The sequence below is a fragment of the Macaca fascicularis genome, chromosome 12, assembly GCF_037993035.2.
Source record: "Macaca fascicularis isolate 582-1 chromosome 12, T2T-MFA8v1.1".
Lineage (NCBI taxonomy): Eukaryota > Metazoa > Chordata > Mammalia > Primates > Cercopithecidae > Macaca > Macaca fascicularis.
Genome location: NC_088386.1, coordinates 66,567,397 through 66,591,496, shown reverse-complemented (window position 1 = coordinate 66,591,496; position 24,100 = coordinate 66,567,397). Strand labels below are relative to the sequence as shown.

At 37.5% G+C, this 24,100-nt stretch overlaps 1 protein-coding gene across 6 annotated transcripts in view; it reads left to right on the top strand.

Moving 5' to 3' along the window:
* TLK1 (tousled like kinase 1) overlaps window positions 1–21,812 on the top strand; it is a 168,459-nt gene extending 146,647 nt beyond the window's left edge. For all 6 annotated transcript variants that reach the window (XR_012421213.1, XR_012421212.1, XM_074009432.1 and 3 more), the window contains 8 exons: window positions 1,470–1,551; window positions 5,867–5,958; window positions 6,041–6,130; window positions 6,288–6,457; window positions 6,644–6,779; window positions 14,532–14,643; window positions 15,612–15,719; window positions 19,926–21,812. Coding sequence is in view for 4 of the 6 variants with exons in the window: in XM_074009432.1 (XP_073865533.1) it covers window positions 1,470–1,551; window positions 5,867–5,958; window positions 6,041–6,130; window positions 6,288–6,457; window positions 6,644–6,779; window positions 14,532–14,643; window positions 15,612–15,719; window positions 19,926–20,102 (967 nt within the window). In the remaining 2 variants the exon portion in view is untranslated. The remainder of the gene's footprint in view (window positions 1–1,469; window positions 1,552–5,866; window positions 5,959–6,040; window positions 6,131–6,287; window positions 6,458–6,643; window positions 6,780–14,531; window positions 14,644–15,611; window positions 15,720–19,925) is intronic.
* Window positions 21,813–24,100: the final 2,288 nt, after the last annotated feature.

Genomic DNA, 24,100 nt, shown 5'->3' with positions numbered 1-24,100 from the left:
CTGTTACAGCTTTACAGTGTGGCTTGAAACGAAGCAGAAATTTCTTATATCTACAAGTTTCTCAAGAAAAAGCTTAAATTACTTAATCTGTAGTCAATTGATTTTGAAAAAAAAAAAAAAATACAATGTATTTTGGCCGGGCGTGTTGGCTCCTGCCTGTAATCGCAGCACTTTGGGAGGCCGAGGCAGGGGGATCACGAGGCCAGGAGTTCGAGACCAGCCTGGCCAATGTGGTGAAACCCTGTCTTTATTAAAAATACAAAAATTAGCTGGGCATGGTGGCACATGCCTACTGTAGTCCTAACTAATCGGGAGGCTGAGGCAGAAGAATTGCTTTAACCCGGGAGGCTGCGGCTGCAGTGAGCCTAGATGAGCCAGAGCGAGTCTCTGTCTCAAAACAAACAAACAAAAAAAGCAGTGTGTTAGCATTGTAAAGCTAACATTGGTTTTTTTTTTTTTTTTTTTTTTTTAAAGTGTACAGTTTGGAACCATAATTTTCTGCTAAGTCCTGCCTTTTATTAGCTGTTAAGCAAGTTACTTAACTTCTCTTTGCAGCAGTACCTTCATTGATAAAATAGACATAGTTATAAGACCTACCTGATAGAGTAAGTTGAAAACTGAATGAGTTAATACAGGTAAGAGCATACACCACATAAGTTGAACATCCCAATTTTGGAAATCTGAAATGTAAACTGCTCTGAAATCTGAAAATTTTTGAGCACTGACATGACATTCAAAGGTCATGCACAAAGGAAATGCTCATTGGAGCATTTCAGATTTTGGATTTTCAGATTAAGGACGCTCAGTTGGCAGTATCCTAAAATAAAATTAAAAAAAAAAAAAAATCCAAAATCGGAAACACTTCTGGTTCCAGGTATTTCAATAAGGGATACTCAGCCTATATACGGCAAGTACAATAAATACTAAATAGTAATAGTGGTAGTATTACCTATGAGTGATTTTTTTTTTAATTTTAAAAAATCTTTTTAAAAATTGGTGGTTAATTTATTTTACAAAAGTCCAAAGACAGTAAAATTTAATGATGAAGGCCAGTTTATAATTGTGTTTAATCATATGTCCATACTGTAAAATATTGATTAATTATAACTCCCAATAAAAAGTCTGTTTTTTCCAGAGAAGTGATTCATGCTGAGTACATAAAGGATTTTATGAAGCTCTTGGCAATGCAGTAATTGTTAGGTCTTTGTGAGAGTGCTATAATTGGTCATTGATCCTGAATATTGAGCTATAAAAGTTAAGTTTTGTGAGCACCAAAGCTTTAAGATGGGTGGTAGTTGTGCAGGTAGACTGGTAGAGAATGAAAAGAAATATTGAATGAAATTTGAAATTAGCAGTGGAGTAACTGAGAAATAAATAGCTAGGAGTAGAATAAGAGAGTAGAACTTCAATGTAGAAGGAATTTTTGTGTGTGTGTTTTAATATGTCTGTTTTTTCCCCCCACCCATAAGGTTCAAAGATCACCCAACATTAAATGAAAGATATTTATTACTTCATCTACTTGGTAGAGGTGGCTTTAGTGAAGTATATAAGGTAATGTAAATTTTATTCTGTTTTTTTACACTAATGTAGCAAGGATATAGGAGTATGTGGTTAAGAAGTACTTATGTTGGCTGGGCATGGTGGCTCACACATGTAACCCCAGGGCTTTGGGAGATGGGAGGGTGTCTGAGGCCAGGAGTTTGAGACCAACCTGGGCAACATAGTGAGACCTCGTCTCTACTAAAAAAAAAAAAAATCAGCCAGGTGTGGTGGCGCACACATGTAGCCCCAGCTACTCAGGAGGCTGAGGTGGGAGTATCTCAGAGTCCAGAAATTCATGGCCACAATAAGCTATGATTGCACCACTGCACTCTAGTCTAGGTGACACAGCAAGACCCTGTCTCAAAAAAAAAAAGAGGTACTTGTCTTTTGTTTATCGATTATATGTCCTCATTACAAAAAAGGGTTTGTTGTGGCTTCTGTTGTCTTCTTTCCAGAATCCGAAGACTGTTTGCTATCTGCACAGTCCCTGTGATATTTGATACCTAGTCACCATTAACCAGTCCAATACAAAGAGTAGCAGCTATTTAAATCAAGATAGGCAGGTAGCCATTTAATACAGTACACTTGTAGAAAGATTGTACCCCTTAATTTAAAAACGTCTGAAGTATTAACATGTCCTGAATTTATCCAAATTTCTACCTATGTCAAGTCTGTTTCTCAAATGCATATGTATAAATGTAGGCATTTTTACTCCCCATGTTCACTATTTTATACCTTTCTCTCTTTATTTTTTTGTACTTTACGTTGTATCTTTTAGTGTAACCTTTAAATATTGGATTCCTAAGGTCCCTTTTATCATTCTGTATTCTCTCTTAAGAAGGTTTTTATCCTCTCTCATTCACTGGGTTGTCTATTTGTTGTCACCCCCAGGTGATACACAGCTCACACTTTCTTTCTGAGCTCAATACCTCAAAGTGTGTTTGTATACATGACTTACCTCATGTGGGTGCTTCGTAGGTACTGGAAACTCACATTTGAAATAGAAGTTGTCTTCCTCTCCTTTAAAATGCCTTTTAACACTGCTTCTGACTTCCCTGACTTCAGTATATAACATTGCCATTCATCTGTGTGGTCCTTCAAGTGAAAAAAACACAAAAACCATCGTATGCTCTTCTTTTCTCCTTATTCCCTTGCCCTCACATATTATAAGTCCCTAGTTCCTGCTATTATTAATGTCATTAAGTTCTCCTAATTCAGCCATGACCCTTCCCTTCTGTCTCTTAGCTCAAGGCTTCTTCCGGAACCTCATAGCTGATTGTCTTCTTTTGGGTGTTGCTTTTCTCAAGTCATTTTGTACACTGCAAATAGAGTAAACTTTTAATAAAAGGCAACCTGATCATCTGTCCTACTTAAAAGCGCCAGTAGCTTCCCATTTGCTCTTAGAATGAAGTCCTAGTGAAGGGTATATGCTCATCTTTAGTTCCTCTAAACAGCTTCCCTGACCCTCTGCATCTTCTCAGAGAGATTTGGTGTATTTGATAGTATTACAGATTCCTTGTAATACTTTGTGCTTCATTACATATTGGCATAGTTGGTTAAAAGCTTTGGTTCTGAAGCCATACAGCTAAGTTTAAATCCTGACTGCTATTGACTAATTTTATTAATTTGGGCTTCTTATTTAAATCTCTGTCTCATGTCTCCTTCTGGGAATAGTAACAATACCTACATTATAGGGTTGTTGCAGTGATTAACTGAGTTGTCACATGTAAATCACATAGAACATCTAAGATAAGCTAATAAGATTATTAGAAATCTTGCCTGTTGGCCATGGCTCATACCTGTAATCTTAGCACTTTGTGGGGCCAAGGCAGGCAGATTGCCTGAACACAGGAGTTTGAGACCAGTCTGGGCAACATGGTGAACCCCTGTTTCTACTAAAAATACAAAAAAAAGTAGCTCGGCATGATGGCACATGCCTGTAGTCCCAGCTGCTTGGAGGCTGAGGCATGATAATTGCTTGAGCCTTAGAGGTGGGAGGTTGCAATGAGCCAAGATTGTGCTACTGCACTCTGGGGGACGCTGGGGGACAGAGGGAGACACTTTCTCTCAGAAAAAAAAGGAATCCTGACTGTTGCATGGGTCAAACACTATGCCCTTCTCGCTTCTGGTTCTGAGTTGGAAAAATGGGATTTAGATTAAGAGAACTTCAGTTCTGGTATCAGTTCAACCATGCACTATTTTTTGTTATTTTGTTAACTTAGATAAGCATTACATGTCAGGGTCCTCACCTTCCTCATTCATCAAAAGTGATCTTTGAGCTCTCTTCCAATTCCTGTTTCTCTGATTCTAATAATAGTTTATCCTTAAGAACTTAATGGGTGAAGTAGGCTTAACATAAGGTAGAAAAGATTATCATGATAGTTCAGCTGGGATCTAAAAGTCACTAAAAGTGCAGTTAGCATTAGCGTGGCCTAAAAGTTGTTGAGCTTATGAACTTACCATGAGCCTTCATAACAGCCCTTTACCACTGCCTGGTTGTATTTTAAATAACTATTTTAGCCTCATAGGTAGGACTTTTGTAGAAGAGGCTTACATAGAGATTAGAAAGTGCAGATTGGGGCCCAGTGACTTGAACTTTCTATACTGACCTAAATACTAGTGACATCATTCTCTAAGCCCTTTAAAGCCCTTTCATGATTGCCAGGTCTGTTGGAAAACAGCCAGACAAAAAGCAGATTGTAAGTCAAGAAGTAAAGAGTTGTATTTTATACCAAGGTGGGAGATGTTGAGTCAGTTGCTGAGTGATTGCCTTATTAATCTTATGGAAAGGTTTACTTCTACTCAACTGAAATCTTGGGAGGATGATGTGTTATATATAATTTATTATAATCAGTATACTCTGATAATAACTTTTTATTGGTTATATACTTAGTTTTTTCTTCAATTATCCTTTATTATGATTGCCTTTGAATTTAATTCTTTATAGATTTGTTCTGCCTTGTCCCTTACATAAACTTATTTTATTTTTATTCTTTTTAGTTTCTTTACACTTAACCTTTGTTAATAATATGTAATTAGCTAATGTTTCTTGGCTGTACCATGTATTGTTCTAAACACCTCATATGTTTTACCCCATTTAATCCTCTCAATAACCCTAACTTTTGGGGCTCAGAGAGGGTATTAGCACAGAGTCACTCAGTTAATAAGCTAATCTGATTGCAAAGAGAATATTCTTAACAACTGTATGCTGTATTATATCTCATCTCATACTTTTATAGTTTTGTACCAAAGTAGTCACTTTACTGTTTATCCCCTCCTGTTTATGTTTAGGTTAAATTGATGGGAGGGAATGGGGACCTTCTTTCTAATAAATACGTAAACTTTTAAGTGAAAGGGGCACCTTTCTGTATAAATCACAATAGAACCAAAATTATTAAATGTCTCTTTAATAGTATTCATTGTTTAAAAAAAAAAAAACAAGTCATATAAAGCTGTTAAAACACTGATCATTCTGTGTTTTTAATCTAAGAAATAGGCTGGTGATTTGAACAAATGAAGTATAAATTCTTTTTGAGACAACCAGGGAAAATTGAAGATAGGTTAGGTATTAGACGAGATTAAGGAATTATTACTGATGTAGTTAGGTGTGATAATGATATGTGGTTATTTTTATTTAAATACTGATGTGTTTACTAGGAGGAAATAATGTTATTTGTTTTAATAATACTCTGGTTGAGGGGGTGGGATGCAAGGGTAGTAGGGAATAGATGAAACAAGAATGGCAAAATATTGATAATTTTTGAAACTGGGTGGTGGGGCGTAACTGGGTGGTAGACTACTATAGTAGTCTACTTTTGTATATGTTTGAACAGTTTTATAATAACTGTAGAATTTTTTTTCAACAGTTGGAAAAATAACTGTTAGGAACTATTTAATTTTTCTAAAAAGTGAAAAAGAAGTAGGGCATTGCTAGGAAAAGATAGATTTAAGAGGTTTTATCCGACCTAAAAAAAAGTGGTACAGTCTGTTTTCCTGGCTGCTTACTACCAGTATAGAGGAATAAATCCATATTAAAAACCAATAATAGCTTTATTGTTTTATTTCTATTCAGTATATTGGCATTTATAAAATTTAATGTGAAAATTCACATTAAGGTTTTTTCTGATTTATTACCATGGAATTTTTGTCTTCTGATAATAAAAGTGTCATTGAACTATATATAGTCTTAGCAGAGAAGATAATTAATAATTGTAGGGTTTGTCCTAGTTCCATATTATTGCAAAAATTATCACCAAAATAAAAAACATCTCTTCAGGTATTCAATTGGTCTTTCATCTTAATTGTGTTTGACTTGAAATCCTAGGCTTTTGACCTATATGAACAAAGATATGCTGCTGTGAAGATACATCAGCTTAATAAAAGCTGGAGAGATGAGAAGAAAGAAAACTACCACAAGTAAATACTAATACTTTATGGTTTTTTTTAATTGAATATTTTTTGAATGGTCATGGAGAATTAATACACTGTCTTCCTGTAGACATGCCTGCAGAGAGTATAGAATACATAAAGAACTGGATCACCCCAGAATAGTTAAACTCTATGATTATTTCTCCTTGGATACAGATACGTAAGTGAATATTAAGGTTTAATTTTTAAGGAAGGATATGCTTACTCTGTCTTTCCCCATCCTGTGTTGATGATATAAATACTCTCCATTTCCCCATTGTGATTCTGAATTCTTGGATAATACTTATGTCTAATTTCTTTTCTCTTCTCTGTTGTAGGTTTTGTACAGTGTTAGAATACTGTGAAGGCAATGACTTGGATTTCTATCTGAAGCAACACAAGTTAATGTCAGAGAAAGAAGCTAGGTCTATTGTAATGCAGATTGTAAATGCACTAAGATATCTCAATGAGATCAAACCCCCTATTATACATTATGATCTTAAGCCAGGTAATTATGAAATTTGTCTAATTTTTTTTAAAACGAGTATAGTTTTTTAAAGTCATTAAGTTATCTGAAAACATGATTTTTGGTTTCACTTTTAAGACATCAGTAGAATACTAGTAAAATTTAAAGTTACTAAAGTTATGTTTTTCATCTATGTATCATTAAAATAATCTTATATTTTATTCTTAGGAAACATCCTACTGGTAGATGGAACAGCATGTGGTGAAATCAAAATCACTGATTTTGGTCTGTCCAAGATTATGGATGATGATAGCTATGGTGTAGATGGAATGGATCTAACTTCTCAGGGGGCAGGCACTTACTGGTAAGTATATTACTAAAAACATCAGAATGTCTAGATTAGTGCCCAGTGCTTTTATGATAAAATTTAGGTTTTTTTTTTCCATGTGGCCATTAAGATTACTGTGGTAAAAGGTACTGATATTAAACTCTCAGTTGAGAGGGAGACTTCTGTGGTCATTCCTCTTCTCATCTGTTCTTACTGCAAATAACAGCATACTGGAGAGAGAATGACTTGGCATTAACAAGTGACTTCAGTACCTGCCAGTCAGAAACTCCTAACAGGAAGAATTCATTCATGGGTTTTCTTCTACAATGTTAAGGTGATGTTTATCATAAATATGAATACGTACGTTAATATAATATTTTAACTATTGCAAGCAAAAACTGCAAGCATCAAGCCCTCTCTGTGGAGGTTATATGGTTGCAGGGATTTTCGTTTTATTTTGAGACAGGGTCTTGCCCTATCACCCAGGCTGGAGTGCAGTGGTATAATCTTAGTTCACTGCAGCCTCAAACTCCTAGGCTCAAGCAATCCGCCCACTTACTCTTGAGTAACTGAGACCACAGGTACGCACCACTATGCCCAGCTAATCTAAATTTTTTGTAGAGACAAGGTCTTAATTTGTTGCCCAGGCTGGTCTTGAACTCCTAGTATCAAGTGATCTGCCTCTCCCAAAGTGCTTGGATTAGAGGCATGAGCCACTGCACCTGCCTGGTGGTTTTTGTGGAAGATGGATGTTTTGTTGGTTGTGAATGGGAGATAAATTTGGCATATTCTTTGGACTTGACTTTCAGAAATCCCTTTTAAAGACTTAGTATGTATAGATTTAAATTTAGATATAATCACAGATTCATAGATACAAATCTAAATGACTGTCATCCCCCTCAGTATACCTACGTGTTCACAAAAACTGCTTCAGCGTGAATTTTCAAACTTGTTAAATTCACCAGAGTGGAGAACATAAACTATAAAATTTCAGAACAAACTTAATTCTCAGAGAAAATTAGCATAAACAGTGACATTTTAATGGGAAGAAAGATAACTGCGTTCAAGTTCATTGAAACGGGATTGTGACTACGAACATAAATGTGACCTCAGGTTTTCCAGAACAGTGTTCACACAGCCTGAGCACATCATAACCAGTTACACATGATGCCGCTGGTCTGTATAGATACCACTTTTAATGAGCAGGGATTAGTCATATTCGTGTATTCTTTTAAAGCCACTTTAAAATTTTAAATTTGGCTTGTGGCATTTCCTAGGAACATGGATAAGATAAGAATGTCATGAATTTTTTATTCATATTTTAAGAAAACTATTCAAACTGCTAACCCCCTGAAAGTCAATATTCTCAAAGTCTTTGGACTTTTTTAGCAACAAGGCTCTTTTTTTTTTTTTAACAACAAAATCTTACTCTAATCAACAAAACCAACAAAAACAAAGCATCCTGGTAGATTCTTAGATTCCATGGAAGATAGCTTGAAAACCATGTTCTAAATAATAAATTATTCTTCCTCTACAAGACATTCTCAATATTTGTTTCTCTCTCACTCTGGCTTCACTAGTATAGGAAAGGACAAGGAAATTTCCCTTTTACAGATAGTCAAGAGACAAAGACCTTATGTTTTAGGGGCTGTACTGGAAGGAGATACAATGATGGCATTGTTATATAAGGACATGGAATGTATTTCTCAGGGAAATCTGTGGTCCAAAAATTGGTTTATGTCTACAGTCATATTAGTTGTTTAGCTATGTACAGCTGACCTTGAATAAAATGGATTTGAAATGCATGGGTCCACTTTTATGTGGCTTTTTTTTTCGATAAATACATTGGAAAATTTTTTGGAGATTTGCAACAATTTGAAAAATCTCACTGACGAACCATGTGGCCTAAAAATATTGAAAAATTTGGCTGGAGGTGGTGGCTCACGCCTGTAATCCCAGCACTCTGGGAGACTGAGGTGGGTGGATCACTTGAGGTCAGGAGTTTGAGAACAGCCTGGCCAACGTGGTGAAACCTCGTCTCTACTAAAAATACTGAAAGTACAAAAGTTAGCTGGCCGTGGTGGTGCATGCCTGGAATCCCAGCTACTCGGGAGGCTGAGGCAGGAGAATTGCTCAAACCCGGGAGGCGGAGGTTGCAGTGAGCTGAGATCATACCACTGCACTCCTGCCTGGGCGACAGAGCAAGACTCTGTCTCAAAAAGAAAGAAAGAAAAAGAAAAAATTAAGAAAAAGATATGTCATTAAGGCATTAAATTAATGTAGACACTTGTCTGTTTTATCATTTACTGCTGTAAAATGTACACAAATCTATTATAAGAAGTTAAAATTTATCAAAACATGTATACAAACACAGACTGTACCTGGTGCTATTTGCAGTTGAGAGAAATGTAAACAAAAGTAAAGATGCCATATTAAATCATAATTTCATAAAATTAACTGTACCCATACTGTGTACTGTAATAATTTTGTAGCTATGTCTTGTTACTATTGTAAGGAGCTCAACTGTTTTGAGTATCTGTTTAAAACATTGTGATGCTAATCTCCTCCATGTGAGCAATTAATCTCTCCAGTAAAAGGCCTATCAGAGTAAAAAGTAATCTCTCGTGATTCTCAAATATTTTTCATCATGTTTAGTGCAATATTGTCAACCTTGAATAACACCAGTAATGCTGGAAGTGCTCTTAAGGAGCAGAGAAAAATCATGACATTACAAGAAAAAGTTGAATTGCTTGATATGTACCATAGATTGAGGTATATAGTTTGGATTGAGGAATAGTTGCCCACCATTCCAAGATAAATGAATTCAACAAAAAGATCATTGTTTAAAAAAAAGAAATTTGTAAAGCTGTCTCTGCAGGTATGTCAGTGGGCACAGAAACCTTGTACTTTTTGCAAAACACCGTTTTGTCTCTAGTTGAAAATGCAAACTGTGCATGGTGACTCATGCCTGTAATCCCAGAACTTTTGGGAGGCTGAGGCAGACAGATCACTTGAGCCTGAGAGATGAAGATCAGCCTGCGCAACGTGGTGAAAGCCCATCTCTACATAAACATACAAAAATTAGCCAAACATAAAAAATTACAGGCACATGCCTGTAGCCCCAGCTACACAGGAGGCTGAGACAGGAGGATCATTGCTTGAGCCTGGGATGCGGAGATTGCAGTAAGCCCAGATTGCACCACAGCACTCCAGCCTGGGTAACAGAGTGAGAACCTGTCTCAAAAGAAAAGGACAAAGAAATGCAGCTTTTTGGGTGCATGATACCCATAGACTGTAATGTGAGTTTAGAAAAAACAAAGAGATTATATGACAATTTTAAAGCAAAAGGAAGGTGAAGGATCTAAAGCTGGAGAATTTCATGCCAGTAAAGGATGGTTTAATAATTTTAGAAAGAGGTTTGACTTTAAAAATGTCAAGATAACAGGAGAAACAGCTCCCGCCACCCAAGAGTTCCCACATGTTATTAAGAAAACAATTGAGGCCGGGCGCAGTGGCTCACACCTGTAATCCCAGCACTTTGTGAGGCCGAGGCGGGCGGATCACGAGGTCAAGAGATCGAGACCATCCTGGCCAATGGTGAAACCCCATCTCTACTAAAAATACAAAAATTAGCTGGGTGTGGTGGCGCGTGCCTGTAGTCTCAGCTACTAGGGAGGCTGAGGCAGGAGAATTGCTTGAACCCAGGAGGCAGAGGTTGTAGTGAGTGAGATCACGCCACTGCACTCCAGCCTGGGCAACAGAGCAAGACTCGGTCTCATTCATGAATGAATGAATGAAAAAGAAAAAATAATTGAGGAGAAAGGATAGCTGCCTGAACAGATAATTTAATGCAGACAGAAGTGCCTTATTCTAGAAAATAAAAATGTCACAGAGGACATTTATATTTGTAAGGAAGAGAAATTTGATTTGATACAGGAAGGGACAGGCTAACTTTGCTGTTTTATGCAAATGCAGTTGGGTTTATGATCAGGACTGCCCTTATCTATAAAGCTGCTAACTCTGTAGCCTCAAACAGAAAAGATAAATACCAGCTGCCAGCCTTTTGCCTATACAACAAGGAGGCCTGGACAGTGAGAACCCTTTTTTTTGGATTGGTTCCATCAGTGCTTTGTCCCTGAAGTCAGGAAGTACCTTGCCAATAAGGGACCACCTTTTAAAGTTCTTTGATACTGGACAATGCCCCTGGCCACCTAGTAGCCCATGAGTTTAACACTGAAGATATTGAAGCCATCTACTTGTTCTCAAACAAAACAATATCTCTAATTCAGCCTCTAGATCAAGAGGTCTTAAGGACCTTTAAGGCTCATTACACATGATACTCTATGGAAAGGATTGTCAGTGCTGTTAAAGAGGACCCCAGTAGAGAGAACATCATGAAAGTCTGCAAGGATTACATGACTGAAGATGTCGTCATTGTTTTAGAAAAAGCCATGAAAGCCATCAAGCCTGAAAGAGTACATTCCTGCAAGAGAAAACCGTGTCCAGATGTTGCGTGTGACTTCACAGGATTTATGACAGAGGCAATCAAGGAAATCATGGAAGAGACTATAGATATGGCAAAGAAGGTGGGGTGAAGGGTTTCAAGATATGGATCTTGGAGAAATTCAAGAGCTAATAGACACCCCTCCAGAGGAGTTAAGGTGACTTGATGGAGATGAGTGCTTCCAAACTGGTACCAGATGATGAGAAAGAAGTAGTAGAAGAGACACTACCAGAAAACAAGTTGACATTAGACAGCCTGGCAGAAGGGTTTCTATTAGTCAAGACATTGCTTTTGACTTTTATGACATGGACCCTTCTATAATACAGGCACTGAAACTAAAACAAATGGTGGAAGAAGGATTGATATTATATGAAAAAGCAAAACAAATTATGATGTATGTCTGTAAAGTTGCACTAAGTGTGTCTGTCTCCCCTTTCATCTCTTCCCCCTCTGCCACCCCTGAGACAGCAAAACTAACCCCTCCTCAGTCTACTCAACCTAAAGATGACAAGGATGAAAACTTTTGTCATAATCTACTTTCACTTAATGAGTAGTGATTTTCTCTTACGATTTTTCTTAATAGCAATTTTTTTCCTCTAGCTTACTATAAGAATTTAGTATATAATACTTACAGCATAGAAAATATGTGTTAATTAACTGCTCATGTTATCAGTAAGTCAACTTCCAGTCAACAGTGGGCTATTAGTAGTTAACTTTTTTTTTTTTTTTTTTTTTTTTTTTTTTTTTTGACGGAGTCTTGCTCTGTCACCCAGGCTGGAGTGCAGTGGCACGGTCTCAGCTCACTGCAACCTGTGCCTCCCAGGTTCAAGCAATTCTCCTGCCTCAGCCTCCCGAGTAACTGGGATTACAGGCACCCGCCACCATGCCTGGCTAATTTTTTTGTATTTTTTGTAGAGGCAGGGTCTCACCATGTTGGCCAGGCTAGTCTTGAACTGCTGACCTCGTGATCCACCCGCCTCGGCCTCCCAAAGTGCTGAGATTACAGGCCTGAACCACCACACCCAGCCTAGTAGTTAACTTTTTAACTTTTTAGGGAGAGTCAAAAGTTAGACATGTGGCCAGGCACGGTGGCTGACTCACGCCTCTGATCCCAGCAGGAAGACCACTTGAGCCCAGGAGTTGAAGACCAGCCTGGGCAACATAGCAAGACCTTGTCTGTATACATTTTTTAAAAAAATTAGCCAGGCATGGTGGTGTGTGCCTGTGGTCCAGCTAATTGGGAGGCTAAAGTGGGAGAATCGCTTGAGCCTGGGAGATCGAGGCTGCAGTGAGCTGTGATCGCACCACTGCACTCCAGCCTGGGCAACACAGTGAGACACGGTCTCAAAAAAATAAATAAATAAAAATCATACATGGATTCTTAACTGCATGGGTCAGTGCCTCCAACCCTTATATTGTTCAGGGGTCAACTGTATTTGATATATTTGGATAGCACTGTACATACTCGTGTATTTTAGAATATACATATAATATTGCTCTTATAAATTACCTTTCATCCTCACAAGCTTAAAATATTTAGTTTTGTCTCTCTGGTCTCAAATTCTGGTGGACATCTTTTCCCAAGTTACTTTGACATCAATTTCTGTGGTTGCTCTCCTTGCATGCATACACCTCGTGCCTGGAGAGAGTATAGCTTAATGTTTACAAGCCATTCCTGTTTCAGTTACACACATAGACACCTGCATAAAATACACACTTTTATTGATAACATAAATCCAGCTTTTTACTACATTACAAGTGAGTTATTGGTTATCTTTGGTAGTTTTACTTCAAGGAAGTTTCATGTGTTTTTTAAGAGATCTGTCAACATCCTGCTGAAATCTTACTGATTTTAGCATAGTGAATACAAAACTGCATTTTAAAAAAATAGAGTAAATTCCCATTTAGCAACATTATTCCTTTTGAGAATTTTAAGTTTATCTAAATTTTTTGAGTTGTGAGATGCTTGCATCCCTGATGGATCTTTTACTTATAACTGGAGATGACAGATTGATTTTTACCCTTCATCTATTAACAATTATGAACTGGCTTAGTGCGGTGGCTCATGCCTGTAGTCCTAGCACTTTGCGAGGCCAAGGCGGGCAGATCACCAGCTTGGTCAACAGTGCAAGACTATCACTACAAAGAAGAAAATATTAGCTGGGTGTGCTGGTGCACGTCTGTAGTCCCAGCATTCCGGAGGCTAAGGTGAGAGGATCACGTGAGCCCAGGAGTGTGAGGCTGCAGTGAGCTATTAGCGTAACACTGTACTCCAGCCTGGGTGACAGAGTGGGACCCTGTATCAAAAAAAATTATGAATTTATAAATAGGACGTAGATATTTTTAAAATAGTAATTTTGAATATCCATTGTGTTTCAGACACTGCTAGTGCTTGAAACTGCGCAGTGAATAAGTTCCTGGAGCTGCTCACAGTCTGGTGTGATTGTAGTTGAATGCCGTAATAGAGGCATTGCACCATTCTGCAGTAACACGGAGAAAAGCAGAGCCACCTGGGGAGAAGCAAAAACGGCTTATGGGGATTGGGTGGGTCTTGAAGAAGAAAAGATGCTAAGTAATTGGAGTGATTAGGGAAGGAGTAGTGATTGTCATATTCAAGAGCTCAGAGGATAAAGGAGAGCCGAGTGAGGACGCAAGTGAATTGGTTTTGATTAGCCAATTTGGCGGGTTAGGGTGGGGGAAAATAGTGTGTGCAGATTTTGAAAATATATGTTGTTGCCAGATTAGCATGGGTCTTGTGTTACAAACAAGAGATACAAGGTCTTGTTGGCAGTAAGTGCTGTCGAGGTTGTTTGAACAAAAGAACCACATGATCTGGTGTATATTTTAGGGAGAGAAGTGCCTACAGTTTGAACAGTAGTTAAAGAGGATGGGAGAGGATTTCTTCTATTATTAGATACTCCAAATTAGACCATTGTAATCTCTCTTAAGTTTTTGTTTCTGTAGGTAGGTAGGCAGGCAGGCAGGCAGGCAGATCAGATAGATAGATAGATAGATAGATAGATAGATAGATAGATAGATAGATAGATAAGATAGATAGATAGGATAGAGGTGAACTTTATCACAATGTTGTATGTGTTGGCTCTAGAGTTAAATGATAAAAGAATGTAAATGCTCCAGAAGTTCAGTTGATGATTTTCACTGATGGGAGTCCTAGAGTTTATGTATGGATAAAATTAGTGTGCTAAGATTTTACACTTAGAAGATTTTAAGTTACAGATTGTCAGTAGTAACCTTTCCTTTTTTCTCTCCCACAAAACTTATAGGTATTTACCTCCTGAGTGTTTTGTAGTTGGAAAAGAGCCACCAAAGATTTCCAACAAGGTTGATGTATGGTCAGTTGGAGTCATCTTCTTTCAGTGTCTTTATGGTAGAAAGGTAAATTTCAATTCTGCTAGCCTTCAGCTATACATTGATAAATTAAGTTGAATTTTTCCTTCCTAAAAGCAAAATTTCACTAACTCAAAGTCAATTTAAATCCTTCTAAAGAAAGCCAGGCTTCTCCTCTATTTCTTCCTAAAATTTCCATGGATCAGAATTTATTTTAATGTCACACCAGTTTACTTGACCTGCTTTTTGCTTTCTTTCCCTTTTTTAAAGAGAAGAAGTAACTATCTGTTAACATGCTAATATTTGTCTACCATTGGGAATACTGGAGTCAATACTTTTCATTGTCCACTATTCACTTGACCTCCTCTTACACCCCCCAACCCACCCACAGACACAGTTTGGCCTGGGTGGTCTGTTTCCCCCTGTTGCTTGTCAGGGAGATACCATCAAAGTTAGTCTTAATTATTTCCCAACATTTTTATATTGAAGTTGGAAGTACAGGTTACCATAGATATTATCTAGCCCACATCCCGCCCCATCCCTTCATCAGTAGGGGAAGAGAGGTTAAGGGATTTATGTGGGATCGCCTCACTCCACATCCAGAGCTCCTTCATTTAAATTCGCCTGTGATACACAAAGTATTTGATCTTTGGAAATTGTCATAGGTATTTTCATTACTACTTCATCTCTTCTCTAATTGAACTTCATTGTTTAAGCATTCAGAATAAAGTTTTAAATTTCTTTTTATGTTTTTATCTTATATTGCAACAGCATTATTTTCTTCTTCTTACAGCGTTTAATCTATGTTGAAGATTGATTAGATAGGCTTTCTTGGCCTGCTATCAATTATACCTTGTTTGTATGAGAATTCATCTCAGGTTTCAAATAACTGAGGAAGATTTTGGAACACAAAATATTTGGATTTTGGATTTTGGGAATTCGCTTAGACAGAAATGATATCTGTGTTTAAATATTTTGTGAGAAAAATATCTCAACCTTTAATTTTTTTTTTTAAGCCATTTGGTCACAATCAGTCTCAACAAGACATTCTTCAAGAAAATACAATATTAAAAGCCACAGAAGTCCAGTTCCCTGTAAAACCTGTTGTAAGCAGTGAAGCCAAGGTATTAAATTTTTGTAAATGAGTTTTGTGAAGTAACTTTTCTTTCATCAGTTTTGCTGACAACAAGGTAAGTACTTTCCAAAAGTAAGTAAAGTCACAAGACTCGCTGCTGCAGGGGATCTGTCCAGCAGGAGCTGGTGATTTACTTTCAGAAAAGGAGTTGCATCAGCCTCTGGTTGCTACAGTTTTTATCTTTTAAGCAGCCAAATATGGTCCCTGATTGTCTGTGTTCATCAGCTGCTACTTTGAAAATTAGGGAAAAATCACAAGATCTGGGCTCATCATTACCTTTTATGTATTATTTATCTGCTTATGTTAATACTGAGATATTATAAGTATATAAGAAATATTAAAAGTAATAATAGGGCCGGGCGTGGTAGCTCACACCTGTAATCTCAGCACTTTGAGAGGCCAAGGCGGGCAGATCATCTGCCATCAGGAGTTTGAGACCAGCCTGACCAATATGGTAAAACCCCATCTCTACTAAAACTACAAAAAGTAGCTGGGCATGGTGGCACATGCCTGTAATCCCAGCTACTGGGGAGGCTGAGGCAGGAGAATCACTTGAATCTCGGAGGTGGAGGTTACAGTGAGCTGAGATCATGCCATTGCACTCCAGCCTGGGTGACAGAGCGAGACTCCGTCTCAAAAAAGAAAGAAAAAAAAAGTAATAAATACCATTTATTTTAGTGCTTTTATATACATTATCTTGTAACAGCCTTATGAGGTGTAGGTACTTTTGTTATTCCCATTTTATAAAAGAGGAGAACAGCCATGCCATGGCAAAAGGACCTTGTTCAGGATCATACCAGCTAGGAGGCAGCAGAGCTGCGGCTCACAAGTATCTACTCCTCCAGACTCCAAAGTCCACAGCCTTGACCTCTATGCTGCTCTGTATTAGCTCTTGAGAGCTAATCCAGTATAATCCATATGTCTGTATAATAAAATTACAGGAAATAGCTATTTCTAATTAATAGCAAAACTTTTTTGGTGTTCAGTATCTTCCTGCCTTCATCCTATTGGCCTTTTGTGTTTGTGTTTTTATTACTCCTCTGTTGCATTCATCACAAAGCTCTTTTCTCTGTGACTTGCTGTTGTAGGCTTCTCTTTTCTAAACCTGGTCAAATTCATAAGACAAACCCAAGAAGCTCCTATTTTTTTCTTGTGTGAATAGTGCAGGCCATAAGAATAATTCATAAACAAACACTATATAGTTTCTATATTCTCTTATTCTTACATAATGCAGATACATACTGTGAGATGTTTGGGGTCGTAGTAACCTACCTAATTGAAAATGTGCTGAGTTTTGTGTAATCTCACTGATTGTGTTTATTAGAACTGTCCAGCATTCCATTTTGTCTGTCTTTATTGGTTTTTTGTAAATTATGTGAATGGTGGTTAGAACATTTTGACAATTAAAAAGATAAATATAGGCCAGGCATGGTGGCTTACACTTGTAATCCCAGCTCTTTGGGAGGACAAGGCAAGATGATCACTTGAGGCCAAGAGTTCAGGAACAGCCTGGGCTGTAACATAGGGAGACCCCATCTCTTAAAAAAAAAGGGGGGGGGCTAGGCTTAGTAGCTTATGCTATAATCTCAACACTCTGGAGGCAGAGGTGGTTGCTTGAGCCCTGGGGTTCAAGACCAGCCTGACCAACATGGCAAAACCTGGTCTCTACCAAAAATACAAAAATTAGCCAGGCATTGTGGCACACACCTACAGTCCCAGCTACTTGGGAGTCTGAGGTGGGAGGATCACCTGAGCTCAGGAAGGTCAAGACTGCAGTGAGCCATGATGATACTGCTGTACTCCAACCTGGGGGACAGAGCGAGACTCTGTCTCAAAAAAACAAATAGGCTAGGCGCAGTGGCTCACACCTGTAATCCCAGCAATTTGGGAGGCCTAGGCAGGCAGATTGCCTGAGCCCAGGAGTTTGAGACCAGCCTGAGCGAAATGGTGAAACCCCATCTCTACTAAAATTACAAAAATTGGCTGGGCGTGGTGGCTCACGCCTGTAATCCCAGCACTCTGGGAGGCCGAGGTGGGCAGATCACGAGGTCAGGAGATCGAGACCATCCTGGCTAACACAGTGAAACCCCGTCTCTACTAAAAATGCAAAAAATTAGCCGGGCGTGGCAGCACAGGCGCCTGTAGTCCCAGCTACTTGGGAGGTTGAGGCAGGAGAATGGCGTGAACCCAGGAGGCAGAGCTTGCAGTGAGCAGAGATCGTGCCACTGCACTCCAGCCTGGATGACTGAGCTAGACTTCGTCTCAAAAAAAAGAAAAAAAAATACAAAAATTAGCACGGTGTAGGGGCCTGTGCCTTTAGTTTCAGCTTCTGAGGATGCTGAGCTGGGAGGATCGCTTGAGACTAAGAGGTAGAGGTTGCAGTAAGGTGAGATTGCACCACTGCACTCCAGCATGGGTGACAGAGCAAGACCCTGTCTCAAAAAAACAAAAGAGATAAATATTCTTATTTTAAAGCAAAATGAATTATTTTTGTAAGATAAACATGACTGCTTTAAAAAATACTTTAACTGTGCTAGCATCTAAATCTTGTCTTATTTTCTGTCTGTAGCCTCATCGAGAACAGAAATTAAATGAATTTAGTTGACCCAAGATCTGTTTTTTTAATACTGACCAAAAAGGCCAGGAGGAATGGAGCTGCCAAAGGCAAAGTCTCATTTAGCCATTCCTGGTTCTCTTCTTAGGCTCTTTATCGGTGCCACAGTCACCTTTTTGAGATCTGGAATCCAGGAAGGGTTAAGGGGTTGTTGGGGGGATATAATATTAATAAGATACAGTTATATAATATATATCATAATATTTTAATGTAATATATAATATCTCTATATTCTGTATCCCTACAGAAGATACCTTTGCCGAGTATGTTTCCTGACTTGGTGTGGGCATCTTTAAGTACATTACTTGTTGCAGACTTCTTAATCTTAACCTTGCTATTGATAGCCTTTCCACCCCTCAAACTCTAACATATCAGTCTTGATGTTTTTTCTCCCTCTTAATCATTTTTCAGAGTGATCTCTGAAATTTTGTTAAAGATAAAAAAGATAAGACCTCTAAGGGATCAGATTGACTTCTGATAAACAGTAAGCTATGGTAAAATTAGAATAGCTAGTATATTTTTAGAGAAAAATAGACTTCTAATGAATTTCAAAGCAAAGAAAGTACAAAATAGTTACTTTTTAATGTGATTATACTTCTGTTTAGTGGTATATATTAATTTCTAGTGTCAGCAATAAGAAAGGGAAACAATTACCAGTTACCTCCTGAGAATATTTTATCTGTTGTCACCTCCCCCCCCAAAAAAGGATGAACCTCAAAGTTTAATATTAAGTGAAAGAGGCCTGGCAAAGGAGAACATAATTTGTAATTCTATTTATATAAAATTCAAAACAATCAAAACTTAACTGGTGTTAGAAGTCAAGATAAAGGTTACCCAGGTTTGACTGGGGACAGAGCCAGTGCCTGGAAGTGAGCATGAGGGGGATTCAGAGGTTCTTTTTCTTGATCTGGTTGCCAGTTACATAGATGTATTTACTTTGTGCTGTGCACTTACGATTTGTGTGCATTTCTAAAAATGTGTTACACTTCAAGAAAGGTTTTATTTGTAAGAGGCTATTCTCAAAAACTAAGTAAAATTGGTTTGAGAAAAAAAAAAGTGATTATATTCCATTTATTTAGCTTTTCCAGGAGTGTAATGATGCATAGGGTTAACCTGGGAAACAATATCCCTAATGGAAGTGTCACTTCAGTGGTCTCTTCATCTAAAGAAAGTCTTTATGTCAGTAGGAAAAAATATTATGGCTGAAAATGGCATCTTACCCTTTGCTAAACTGAAGTGGTAACAAAATGGGATGAGGGTGGGAGGACTGTTTAGCAGAAGAAAAATGCTAGAAAAGGAAGTCTTCAGAATTTCGTAAGCAGAAATAACTTTCCAGTATAAGTTCAAATGGTTGCAGTAGTAATTTAGACTGTAAAGTGAACCACTGCAGGGACTTCAAGTGGTGAGTTGCATTTGGAGTGAGAATTTTATTGCTGCAGAATTTTCTTTTAAGGTTTGAACTTCCAATAAAATGAGATCTACTTATGTCTTAAATGTGTCCATCCTTCTGTTGATTCAGTTGATTGATATTTAGAAGGGAAAAAGATCATTAATTGCTGTCTTTTTCTTTCTCTTTTTGAGGCCTTTATAAGACGCTGTTTGGCATATCGAAAAGAAGATCGATTTGATGTGCACCAGCTGGCAAATGACCCATACCTTCTCCCACACATGAGAAGATCAAATTCTTCAGGAAACCTACACATGGCTGGGCTGACAGCATCCCCTACGCCCCCTTCTTCAAGCATAATTACTTACTGACTTTCCTCCAAGATTGGCATGATATCTTTGAATTGCTTCCAGATGCACACTTGAGTTTGAGAGCATTTGAGTGTTTTTTTTTTGTTTTTTTGTTTTTTTTTTTACACAAGACATGGTTAAGAACTGTTTGTGAACTGAAGTTCCTCATAGTATCATTTGTATGAGAGTGGATCATGGACAATGAATAAATGCACACTTCTGACTATAATTTTGAGCAGTGAACGATGACTGCCTGTTACAAAGAAACAGGAATACCATGTTAAGATAGAAGAAAAAACTTTTGTTTATTTGGGGGAACACTGTAAATAACGTTTATAATACTTAAATACATTTGGTTGTTACTAGAGAGTTCTAATATGAAGGGTAGTTTTTCATTATTTAAAAACACATGGAAAAATAAGAGACATATTTCTAACATACGAACTATAGTGCCTGGATACATTCTTCAGCATTTGGCAGTTAATCTGCTGAAACCAAAGTAAGAACTGAATGACAGTGACAGTTGTGTTTTGTAGTAATAGAATGTGAGAGTTAGAATCTTTGGACAAAGTTAGGCTTTGTCGTTTGCCTATTCTGGCTTTTACCAAGTTGTACCTCGAGATCACATGTCCGTTTTCTTTCACTGGTTATATTAAAGGGAGAGCTATTATTTCTAAATACTTTACACTTTTGACAAAATGAGCTGCTTGTTTTGAAATCAGTTGAATTCACTAAATTATAATATTGCCAGTGTTTTCAACATGTTAGAATTGATAACAGGTATTTTTCTTTTGTTACCAGGCCTTGTTCATCAAAACAGGTGACAGTATGTAACCAAATGCAGACCAGTTCTATGCAGGATAATGATAAATTCCCTTCTAGCTCTATTGTAAATTGTTGTACAGATGTCATATTTCAATTACTAAGTTTCAGCAGCTTATTCTTGTACAAATGTTTAAAATATGGCTTTTCTAATTGGATATTGTATTTTTTTTAAGTCTTCTTGAAGGCGCTCTAATTGCTGCTAAATGTTGTTGCTTCTTTGCTAAAAAAATTAAATGACCTAGAAGGTGCAAGTTGACTGTACATCATAGAGAGATATTAAAAAGCATACAGTCATTAATCAAGACGTAAAAGTGATCCATGTTGGACATAATTGAGTTTTTTAAATCAGTTTATTGGGTTCTAGGGCTGTGGAGCACATAGATACTAGATTTATAATTTGTTCATGGTTATTCTGCATTTCTAGAAAGTTCTTATCAGCAAGATGGTCCCATAAACAAATTTCTTGTGGTTTGTACAGATTTGTTAAAATGTGAACATTTTCTAACTGCCTTGTAGGGTAGAAACCATATTTTTCAGGATGCTGTATTTCACTCCTGTAAGGACTTTTTCTTTATTGTCACATTCATAATGCTGATACTTACATGTAAGTTGTTCATGTTGCAGAAAAAGGAGGTTATACTTACCACGGATTCTCTTTAATATTGTACAGTTAAACTGTATTTCTGATGTTGCAAGCCATTTTGTTTTTTCATTGTACATAGACACATTGTCTCTTTAAAATGCTGCTGAAATTGTAGAGAATATAGCCAAAACAGTAATAAACAATGACAGTTAAAATGTAAAGACTATGAAAATGACATTGGAAGGGAGCTTTCAAGATGGTAGGATATTGACTGACTGAGCTCCTTAAAAATCAGCTGAATAAATTCCTTAAGTATACTTCAAGACAAGTGTAAATTGTTTCAAGCTGTTAAAGTTAAACCTAATAACCATTATCAAGGCAACTCCTGGGTAAGTAACACTTAGAACTATCAAGAGTGGTTTAAGGGGCCGGCTATACCCATTCCTCTGTAGAGCAGATAGAAATCCTATTTTTAAAAATACTACACGGTAATGAAATCTTAGCATTGATTGAGTGCTTTAGGTGCTGCCTGCAAGTTTTCAGTTTCGTTGTTGGAGTTTTCATCTTTATGAATTATAAAGTCCTGTGTTCATAAAGTAACATTTAAATTCCTGAACTAAAAGAAAATGCCCAGTTTGCTTAAAATTTTGGGGAGATACGAAGTTAATGTGTAAATCTAACTTTGAGGTTCAGTCAGTTTAATAGTATAGACCTAGAGATCACTGCTTTACCATTTTACTTTCAAATGAGTGAGAGCGACTGCTAGGGTCAGAACGCAGGAAAGGGGAAGAACAAGCCATGAAATGAAGTTGCTTTCTTGACCTGGGTTTAGGTCATCATTTTTAAATCAAAGATGTATAGGAGATGAATCAACTTACAGACCCATGTTTTCCTTCTAAAAGTTTCCCAAAGAAATGTTATAGAGTTTGAATAACATGCCAGTGATCCAGCAGGTCCAAGATGGCTAATTGAGCCACATTGAATAACTTACTTTTACCCTCACGTGGAAAGTTGGTATCTATTGCTAAATGATTTCAAGGTCACTCTGACAGTCTTTGACACTACTGTTTTTTTAGGCTTTGATTGTTTTCTAGTCTCCTGGTGTCTGTCCTCAGAATTAAAGCGTGTCCTACATCCCTAAGATAAGAGCCAAGGCCTCTTTTAAGAGTCAGCACTGATACAGCGTAAAATCTACGGTTTTGCATATGATTTAAAAAAATCTTTCTTTGATTTGAATTTGCTTTAGTGTGTACATGTTGAGAGGAAGTAAGTGTAGAAACCACCCTAATTTGTAAGTGGGGAGTTGGAGATACTTGGTAGTTTTTCAAAAATACTCAATCTTTTTTTCCCCTTTTCTTTTTAACACTCACTGCCATCTCCTTCTAAAACAACTGTCAGTTTAAATGGCATATAAAATGTGAACAAACACCTCATTACATGAAGTCAAAATGGTGTAGAGCTTCAGTGAAACATATGAAGAGTATAATGTGTTGTTTTGCTGTTCATCATTACTTATTAAATGCAGTAATGTTGATTGCCCTCACGCCATTGTGTATTAGTGGTAAACAGTACAGTTCACCTAGATTGTTTTTTTTTTCTGTTTACAACCTAGATTGTTAATGTACTCATAAAATTTAATTACGTTGCTGTTTGATTTTTGTGTGAATGTTATAACTTTAACTTACACATTTAAAAGTCCATCGACAGGTCTTTCTCTAACTCTGCCTTACGTTTTGTCCTGTTATCTGATGATTTTTCTTCTACATATATATACTAAATTTCAGTGTTCTGAAGATTTAATCTAATTCAAAAAGTGCTTTTAGGCCGGCAGTGATGGCTCATACCTATAATCCTGGCACTTTGGGAGGCCGAGGCAGGTAAATCATTTGAGGTCAGGAGTTGGAGACCACCAGCCTGACCAACGTGGTGAAACCCCATCTCTACTAAAAGTACAAAAAAATTAGCCAGGCGTGGTGGTGTGTACCTGTAATCTCAGCTACTCAGGAGGCTGAGGCAGGAGTTTTACTTGAACCCCAGAGGTGCAGGTTGTAGTGAGCTGAGATCACACTACTGCACTCCAGCCTGGGCGACAGGCTCAAAAATAAATAAATAAATAAATAAAGTACTTTTAGCAGCTAGTTTTAGAATTAAATTGAAATTCTAGTTCCTGTGTTTCGGTTCATTCTGCAGCAATTTTAGAATTTGTATAACTTGTTTTTCAATTTAAATTAGATGTATTTCCTACAACAAAAACATCTCCATTTACCTTCCCCTACTTTCCCTTCATTCCTTTTCTCTTTTGTGAGGATTCCCTACCTTCCCTCCCCCACTCCATCCCCGGGAATTCTATAATTTTTGAAAGGGAAAGATTTGAGTAAATGTGTTTAAATCAACCTTTAAAGTTATTTGCAGAGAGCCAGAGAATGGGGTGGAAGAGTTATTTATAGTTAGGACAAAAATGCATGGCTTTCACCTGGAAATCTTCATTTGTCTAAAATAATAGGGATGTGGATTATCTACACACGTATGACTGGTTTTGTTTTTATTTGAGGCAGGGTTTCACTCTGTCACCCAGGCTGGAGTGTAGTGGCGCCATCTCGGCTCACTGCAA